The sequence below is a fragment of the Macrobrachium nipponense genome, chromosome 31 (assembly GCF_015104395.2).
Source record: "Macrobrachium nipponense isolate FS-2020 chromosome 31, ASM1510439v2, whole genome shotgun sequence".
Taxonomy (NCBI): Eukaryota; Metazoa; Arthropoda; class Malacostraca; order Decapoda; family Palaemonidae; genus Macrobrachium; species Macrobrachium nipponense.
The window spans coordinates 52,689,213-52,699,578 of NC_061093.1; the positions used below are offsets into that span (position 1 = coordinate 52,689,213).

Genomic DNA, 10,366 nt, shown 5'->3' on the forward strand with positions numbered 1-10,366 from the left:
TCCTTCAGTTGGCCCTCCAAAATGCCTACGTACTCTACTGTGGGTACTACGGTCCCGATCTACGGAGGATGAGCCACTTACAGTTTCCTCGAGGCAGCCGGGGAAGCCCTCATCAACTTTGATCCAATGAGTGGCCTTCCATGTCTGGCCCCCTGCCCCCCGAGCTGTAGATCTACCCATAGTAAAGGGCAGACCTTAGGGGTGCTACTTCGGTATCCTTCTGCCGCCTCTTAGCTGCCTGACGCCCCTGCTGTCATGACCGCCCCTTGCTGCCGCCGCCCCTGCTGCCGACGCCCCTGCTGCTGACGCCCTGCTGCCGCCCCTGCTGCCGCCCCTGCTCGCCGCCCCTGCTGCCGCCTGCCCCTACGCCCCTGCTGCCGCCCCGCCCCTGCTGACCGCCCTGCTGACGCCCCCACCGCGCCCCTTCTCGTCGGGTAGTGGACCCTCCGTGTCGGCTGATGCCAGGGGATCACACACTGGATCTCCGGGTGTGCCATATGAATGGCAGAAGGAGAGACACCCGGTTCTTCTGTCGCACCTGCAAGATAGCTCTATGCAGGTTCGGGGAGTGTGACCGCAAATACCACAGTGCGGTCTTGTATTGGAGTGCGACTCAGCGGCGGTCAAGGGAGGGCGCACGGAACCGCGCCCTATCCCAGCGGCCGTAAGGGCGCGCGTCTCCCTCCTCCACCTGTACCTCGTCATGTCGAGAGGAAAAAAATGCAAGACTCTTCAATGGAGGAGGGGGGAGAAAACAAGAATAGAACGAGAGTCAGGATTAGGAGTGAGTATTCTGCATTTGTTTTATATTTATTTTTTTATTTATTTTCAAGTTTTTATATCTCAGTATCTATGCATGAATACGATAATTCATTGTATGCAAAAAGAAAAGTGTCACCTGCATTCCTTTTATTTATGTATTCGTACCAGAATCGGAAAATGTAATAAATAAAGAAACACATACATATATATATATATATATATAATATATATATATAGTATATATATATATATATATATATATATATATATATATATATATATATGATGAGTATATATATATATATATATATATATATATATATATATATATATATATATATATATATATATATATATATATATCTTAATTTTTTTTATGTTGGTATTTTTGGGTAAGCAAAATACATAACAGTCTAGTAATCTTCATTTATTTATCTTCATTTTTAAATAAATTTGAAGTCTTTAGAACAATATTGTGATTTATGGTGAATTTCTGAAACAAATATCTTTCTTCCCTCCGCGCGCCGCTTCGCGGCCAAAAATCTCCGAAATGCGTAGATCGCATTATCCTAATATTTGCTCCTTCTTTTCATATTAGCCGTTTTATAGAGTTTCATATATCAAAATGTGCGCAAATTCATGAAAAATACAACAAAAATAATTAAAGGTTGTAGCTTTTATCATTTATTTCTGAAATATCTGCATATAAATTACGATAATTGGAAAAAAAACTACGTACGGTCAACTTTGAGGCAATCGAAATGGTCGAAAAACGCAATTGTGAGCTAAATCTCTTACAGCCTAGTAATATTCATTTATTTATATTCATTTTGAAACAAATTTGAAGTCTAGCAATATTGTGATTTATGGTGAATTTTTGAAAAAAATATCTTTCTTCCTTCCGCGCGCCGCTTCGAAACGGCCGAAAATCTCCGAAATGCGTAGATCGCATTATCCTAATATTTGCTCCTTTTCATATTAGCCGTTTTATACAGTTTTATATATCAAATGTGCGTAAATACATGAAAATACAACAAAAATAATTAAAGGTTGTAGCTTTTCTCATTTCTGAAATACCTGCATATAAAATTACGATAATTGGAAAAAAACTACGTACGGTCAACTTTGATGCAATGGAAATGGTCGAAAAACGTAATTGTAAGCCTAAATCTCTTACGACCTAAGTAATATTCATCTATATATCTTAATTTTGATTAACAAATTTGAAGTCTCTAGAAACAATATTATGGATTTTATGTCCGGATGAATTTCTGAAAAAAATATCTTTCTTCCCTCAGCGCGCCACTTCGCGGCCGAAAATCGAAATGCGTAGATCGCATTATCCTAATATTTTCTCCTTTTCATATTAGCCGTTTTATAGAGTTTCATATATCAAAATGTGTGCAAATTCATGAAAAATACAACAAAAAATAATTAAAGGCTGTAGCTTTTCTCATTCTGAAATATCTGCATATAAATTACGATAATTGGAAAAAAAACTATATAAGTACGGTCAATTTGACGCAAATCGAAATGGTCGAAAAACGTAATTGTAAGCTAAATCTCTTTACGGTCTAGTAAATATTCATTTATTTATCTTCATTTTGAAACCAAATTTGAAGTCTCTAGAACAATATTGTGATTTATGGTGGAATTTTCTAGAAAAAATATATTTATTCCCTCCACGCGCCGCTTCGCGGCCGAAATCTCCGAAATGCGTAGATCGCATTATCCTTAATATTGGCTTTTCCTTTTCCATTTTCCATATTAGCCGTTTTATACAGTTTTGCATATATTCAAAACTGTGCGCCAAAGTTCATTGAAATGAAAAATAAAACAACAAAAAATAATTAAAGGCGTAGCTTTTCTCATTTCTGAAAATACCTGCATATAATTACGATAATTTAAAAAAAAAAAACTACATACGGTCAACTTTGACGCAATAGAAATGGTCGTAAAACGTAATTGTAAGCTAAATCTCTTACGGCCTGGTAATATTCCTTTATTTATATTCATTTTGAAACAAATTTGAAGTCTCTAGAACAATATTGTGATTTATGGTGAATTTCTGAAAAAAATATCTTTCTTCCCTCCGCGCGCCGTTTCGCGGCCGAAAATCTACGAAATGCGTAGATAGCATTGATACCTCAATATTTGCTCCTTTTCATATTAGCCGTTTGTTTATACCCCAATTTCATATTATTCAAAACCTGTGCGTAATTCACTCCTTGAAAAAATACCCCCCCCCAACCAAAAAAAAAAATTTTAAAGGTTGGCTGCTTTTCCCAGCCTTTTGCCCACTTTATCGAATAATCCCTTCCCGCCCATATTGAAACAAAAAAAAACAAAAGAAATAAAAATAAATTGGGAAAAAATAAAACCTAAAATAAATTATACGTACGGTCAACTTTGACGCAATCGAAAATTGTTTCGGAAAAAAACGTAAATGTAAGCTAAAATCTTCTTTTTACGGCTTAGTAATATTCATGTAGTTTATCTTCATTTTGAAGCAAATTTGAAGACGCTAGAACAATAATTGTGATTCAATGGTGAATTTCTGAAAAAAAATATTTCTTTCCCTTCCCCCGCGCGCCGCGTTCGCCGAGGCCGGAAAATCTCCGAAATGCGTTAGATCGCATTATCCGAATAAATTTTGATCCTTTTTCATATTATAGAGTTTCATATATCAAATGTGCGCAAATTCATGAAGAAAAAAAATACAACAAAAAAGGTAAATTAAAGGTGTAAGCTTTCCCCCATTTCTGAAATTTATCTGCATATAAATACGATAATTGGAAAAAAAAAACTACGTACGGTCAACTTTCGACGCAATCGAAATGGCCGTAAAACGTAATTGTAAGCTAAATATCTTACGGCCTTAGTAATATTCATTGTGATTTATATTCATTTTGAAACAAATTTGAAGTCTCTAGAACAATATTGTGATTTATGGTGAATTTCTGAAAAAATAAAAAAAATATTTCTTCCCTCCGCGCGCCGCTTCCGCGGGCCCGAAAAATCTCGAAATGCGTAGATCGCATTATTTTTTCCTAATATTGCTTCGGCTTATTATAGAGTTTCATATATCAAAATGTGTGCAAATTCATGAAGAATACAAAAAAAAACAAAAAAAAATTAAAAGGTTGTAGCTTTCCCATTCTGAAAATATCTGATATATACCGATAATTGGAAAAAAAAAAAAAAAAAAACAAACTACGCGGTCAACTTTGGACGCAATCGAAATTGGCCGAGTTAAAAACGTAATTGAAGTTTTAATATCTCTTACGGCCTAGTAATATTTCTTTATTTATATTCATTTTGAAAAACAAAATTTGAAAGTCTCTAGAAACAATATTAGTGAATTATTTTGGTGAATTTCGAAAAATATCTATTTCTTCCCTCCCGCGCGCCGCTTCCGCGGCCGCCGAAAAAATCTCCGAAATTAGAATGCTTATATAATATTTGCTTTTCCTCATATTAAGCGTTTTATCAGTTTTCATATACAATTGTGCGTAAATTTATGAAGATACAAAACAAAAATTAAATTTTTGAAAGGTTTTGTAGCTTTTCCTCAATTTCTTTGGAAATATCTGCCAATAATAAATTACGATAATTGGAAAAAATATACGTACGGTCAACTTTGAACGCAATTGAAATGGTCGAAAACGTAATTGTAAGCTAAATCTTTTACGGCTTAGTAATATTCATTTTTATATATCTTCATTTTGTGAAAATTTCGAAACAAATTTGAAGTCTCTAGAACAATATTGTGATAGGTTAATTTCTGAACAAAATATCTTTCTTCCCTCCGCGCGCACGCTTCGCGGGCCGAAAATCTCCGAAATGCGTAGATCGCATTATCCTAATATTGCTCTTTTCATATTAGCCGTTTTATAACAGTTTCATATATCAAAATGTGCGTAAATAGATGAAGAATACTATAAAAAATAATTAAAGTTGTAGCTTTTCTCATTTCTGAATACCTGCATATAAATTACGATAATTGGAAAAAAACTACGTATGGTCAAATTTTGATGCAATGGAAATGGTCGAAAAACGTAATTGTAAGCTAAATCTCTTACAACGTAGTAATATTCTTTATATATCTTCATTTTGAAACATTTGAAGTCTTTTGAACAATATTGTGATTAATGGTGAATTTCTGAAAAAATATCTTTCTTCCCTGCGCGCAACGCTTCACGGCCGAAAATCTCCGAAATGCGTAGATCGCATTATCCTAAAACTTTTTCTCCTTTTCATATTAGCCGTTTTATACAGTTTCATATATCAAATGTGCGCAAATTTTATGAAAAATCAACAAAAAATAATTAAGGTTGTAGCTTTTCTCATTTCGGAAATATCTGCATATAAATTACGATAATTGGAAAAAAAAACTACGTATGGTCAAATTTGACGCAATCGAAATGGTCGAAAAACGTAATTGTAAGCTAAATCTCTTACGGTCTAGTAATAGTCATTTATTTATCTTCATTTTGAAACAATTTTGAAGTCTCTAGAACAATAGTTGTGAATTATGGTGAATTTCTGAAAAATAATATCTTTCTTCCCTCCGCGCGCCGCTTCGCGGGCCGAAATCTCCGAAATGCGTAGATCGTATTATCCTAACATTTGCTCCTTTTCATATTAGCCGTTTTATACGTTTCATATATCAAAATGTGCGCAAATTCATGAAAAATAACAAAACAATAATAAAGGTTGTAGCTTTTATCATTTCTGAAATATCTGCATATAAATTACGATAATTGGAAAAAAAACTACGTACGGTCAACTTTGACGCAATCGAAATGGTCGTAAAACGTAATTGTAAGCTAAATCTCTTACGGCCTAGTAATATTCATTTATATATATTTATTTTGAAACAAATTTGAAGTCTCTAGAACAATATTGGGTTTATTTATGGTGAATTTCTGAAATAAATATCTTTCTTCCCTCCGCGCGCGCCTTTCGCGGCCGAAAATCTCCGAAATGCGTAGATCGCATTATCCTAATATTTGCTCCTTTTCATATTAGCCAGTTTTATACAGTTTCATATATCAAAATGTTGCGTAAAGTTCATGAAAAATACAACAAAAAATAATTAAAGGTTGTAGCTTTTTCTCATTTTGAAATATCTGCATATAAATTACGATAATTGGAAAAATACTACGTACGGTCAACTTTGACACAATTGAAATGGTCGAAAAACGTAATTGTAAGCTAAATCTCTTACGGCTTAGTAATATTCATGTATTTATCTTCATTTTGAAACCAATTTGAAGTCTCTAGAACAATATTGTGATTTAGGTGAATTTCTTGAAAAAAATATCTTTCTTCCCTCCGCGCGCCGCTTCGCGGCCGAAAATCTCCGAAATGCGTAGATCGCATTATCCTAATATTTGCTCCTTTTCATATTATAGAGTTTCATATATCAAAATGTGCGAAAATTCATGAAGAATACACAACAAAAATAATTAAAGGTTGTAGCTGTTTCCATTTCCGAAATATGTGCATATAAAAAATATATTAAAAAATTTCGACATTTGGTCAACTTTAACTCGTCCGAAATGGTCAAATCTGCAATTTTAATCTAAAACTCTTGCAGTATCATAATATTCTATCATTTGTCCTTAATTTTGAAACAAATTGGAAGTCTCTAGAATATTGTGATTTACGGTGAATTTTTGAAAAAAATATTTTTTTACGTCCGCGCGTTACGAATTCGTACATCATTTTGGTGATAATATTTTTCCCGTCCCGTATTGCTTTTATTGTTTTACAATGTATTATATATCAAAATGATTGCAATTTAGTGTACAATACAACGCAAAAAAAAAGTAACTGGTTAACTTTGACCGTTTTCTGCACAGTGTGATTTGAATATAATTATGTATGAATTTTTTTTTTGCTACCATATATCGCGCATTATTTACGTATGATAATGAAATATTATTTTTCATTTCTGATAGTTGCATTCTAAACATCAGGCAATGACAAAAAAGGGAGCCAAAAATGAACTCTTAATCTTCAAACTACGCGCGCTGTGATTTTTTGAAAATTATTTTTTAACACTTCATCGCTCACTTCCAATAAAAACCGCCCGGCATACGGGAGACGTTTTGATTTTTAGGGCTTCGGCGTAAGAGGGTTAAGTTATTCAAACATATATATGTTTGTGCGTATATAGATGTTTGATAATATCATAGTTGTTTAAATTAACAATATCTGTGGATATACTTATAACTGACTGGAATTTTTATATAATATAATATATATATATCTATATATGTCGATTATTTATATATCTATATATCTATATATATATAGACATATATAATCTATATTATTATATATCTTATATATCGATATATCAATATAATATATATATATATCTATATATATTATATATATAATATCTATATAATATATCTTATATATCGGATATCTACTATCTATATATATATATATAGTTATACAATATACTATATAATGTTGATAATACATAGTTGTTTAAAATTAACATATCTGTGGATATACTTATTTAACCTGACTTGAATTATTATTTATAATATAGTATAATATAGTTATATATATATATATATAGATATATATATATAATATAACATATATATTAGCTAAGATTACATATATAAGTATATATTATTATTTTAAAAAAAATTATATATTATAATATAGTTATATTATATTAATTTATATATATATAATATATTATAATATATATATATATATATAGTATTATATATATATATATATATATATTATATATTAATATATATATTAATGTTATACAACTATTATAATAAATGTGGATAATACAGATGTTGTTTAAATTAACAATATCTGTGGACTTACACTTATAAGCTGACTGAATTTTATATAGATATTTGATAATATTATTATATATTATTATAATGATAGTATTTTATTATATATTTTATTATATATATATTATATTTAAATATATCATATATAAATATATATTTATGTATATATGTAACTAGATTATTATTTATTATATATATATATATATTATTTATATCGATATATATATTACTATATATATTATATATTATATATGTATATACTTATATATTATATATTATATACATATATAATTAGATAATATATTTTATATGGTATACATAAATATAATAATAATGTGGATATATTTTATATTAAATATATATAAATATATATTATTATTATATATATATATATATTATCATATATGATTATATTATAATTATATATATATATAATATAGATATATATGATAGGTCATATAGATATCTATATATATATATATATATATATATATATATATATATATATATATATATATATATATATATATATAGATATTATATAATATATAATTATCTAATATATATAGAACGAATATTTCATTATTACCCGACTAGCTATACTGACCCATGTGCTATCTACTGCATATACTTGGAACATATTAAAGACCGTTTGAATAAATAATGTTCTATTACAGCATTAACTCCGTAATGTTCCAGTAAATTAATAACGTGATCACGATTTACGGAATTAATGGCCTTAATGAAATGGCTTGATTTAGGATATGATCATTTGGAAATAGACATAGTTTGGATAGCTTTTCAGAAATGATAGATCATTCGAGGATAGTTTTATCAGCTGTAAACATATTAATGCTATTTCCGCCAAATTATCCTTTTTCGACGTAATATTCATTACCCCATTTGAATTACAGAACTCTGGATGCAGTTATTAAAATTTTTAGACAACAAGTAAGTGCAGTGAGGTTAGTAATTTACCTTTAATCAACATTCAGTTTGAACACCGTGGTTTTTATTGCAAAGCTAATCATTTCCATTGCAATGATTAAAATTAATATAACCCTTTCTACTGTTATGCAAATAAAATAATTTGAATAATATCATCCAAATATATATCGTAGAGTCTTTAATAATGAAGCATCTTTGTAATATGCACAACACCTTGGAAACTGGGATATTATCCATGAACTAACTACGCAAGAGGCAAGGTGGTTAAAATATTTTACTCATAATGTAAGACAGAAAAAGAAAACAAGCTTCTGGCAACACCTCGTTCGTTAATCATTTTTTCATGATCATTATTTTCTAAAAATTATAATCGCAACGAATGTGACTAATTTCTTTTGAAGAGTTTAGTTCACTAAGAACAAGTTTGCTTGTACGGTTACTGCGTAAACGTCATATGTTCTGCTGACAATATATCCATGATGCAAGTAACCTTTTGAAAATTCAAAACTGATTAATGATTTACTATGAAACATCCCTCCTGGTAGAGAAAATCATCATAAAATAAAATATTGACTTATTTTCGTTTTTTACTGAATTTTTATTTTTACGGTTTTTAGTGTTTTTTTCAAGAATGTCTACTTTAAAGGGTTTACAATAACGATATTAAAACAAAAAAGGATGTCATGGTCTCATTTGTAGACGTGGTACCACGAGAAATAACATTGGCATCATCAATGTTCTTCTAACTAGGAAATGTTGGCATATGGCGATTATGTATGCAATGGCTTAAAGGTCTTATCTGCAGTTAACTCTTTTAGGAACTTGAAATCGAATCTATCCTAAATATCTACTTTTTCCCTTTTTTTTTAAATTTACATCTAGAGCTCTGATGATTTTTATTAAACAAAAAATCCTTTCCTCTCCATTTTTAAATTTCCTATCTGATTAGTATTGTCGTTTGAGGGAAAATCATTAAAGAATAAAAGGTCTCCTTAACAATCTCTTTAGGCTCATAAATAATAACTGTTGCATATGTGAGTAACTGTAAAATTATCCTGATTATAACTTTATTTCCCCGTAGCTATAAATATACTCCAGATTAAGAAAAAATGCTTCCTGAGATTTTCATTAATGCTCTTCAAAACTAGGAGAAGAGACAGTGTTAGTTTCTTTTATTAAGTAGTCTGTAAAGCGGTAGAGAAGGCATGCTTTTCTAAGCTGTTCTCGAAAGATTGTCCTTCTACATCAGCGGTCATTTGTCGTATAAAAATGAGAACAGTCACTGATGTCATACAATCTTTCAACATAAGTTATATCTTTCGTTTCACTATATTTGAATTAAATGTGTATCCTTCCACGCTCATGTCTCATAACATGCATCTAATAAACTTTATGAGAACAAATCTTTATGCATGCATGGGTGAAGTATCTATACCTATTACAGAAATATATTCTGGTAAACTTGCTCTCTGCTGAACACGTTCTGGGGTTTAATCGGTCTTGAACACCTTTGACAAAGAAATCACATCTAGGGGCTTTTAAGATTAGTCCTCATGGCAAAGGTAAAAATTTTCACAATTTTCTAAAAGGGTTGCCTTAGCTCTCTCTCTCTCTCTCTCTCTCTCTCTCTCTCTCTCTCTCTCTCTAAAATAATAAGCTACAAGAAAATATGTAAAAAAGGGGGGTTGCACATTTACATCAGTTTTGCAAGATAGGTGATCAGTTCCAGGGAAACGGTCATAGCCACATACACTTATGTTGTTTCCCACATTTTGAGTAGTCTTGTAACAGTAATTATCTACTTATGCTTCATC

At 30.8% G+C, this 10,366-nt stretch overlaps 1 protein-coding gene across 1 annotated transcript in view; it reads right to left on the bottom strand.

Annotated features, from left to right (window-relative positions):
- Nucleotides 1-253: 253 nt before the first annotated feature.
- The window catches only part of LOC135206843 (uncharacterized), a 13,826-nt gene continuing 3,713 nt past the window's right edge, over nt 254-10,366 (bottom strand). The window contains exon 2 of the mRNA XM_064238330.1: nt 254-455. Coding sequence (XP_064094400.1) covers nt 254-455 — 202 coding nt within the window. The remainder of the gene's footprint in view (nt 456-10,366) is intronic.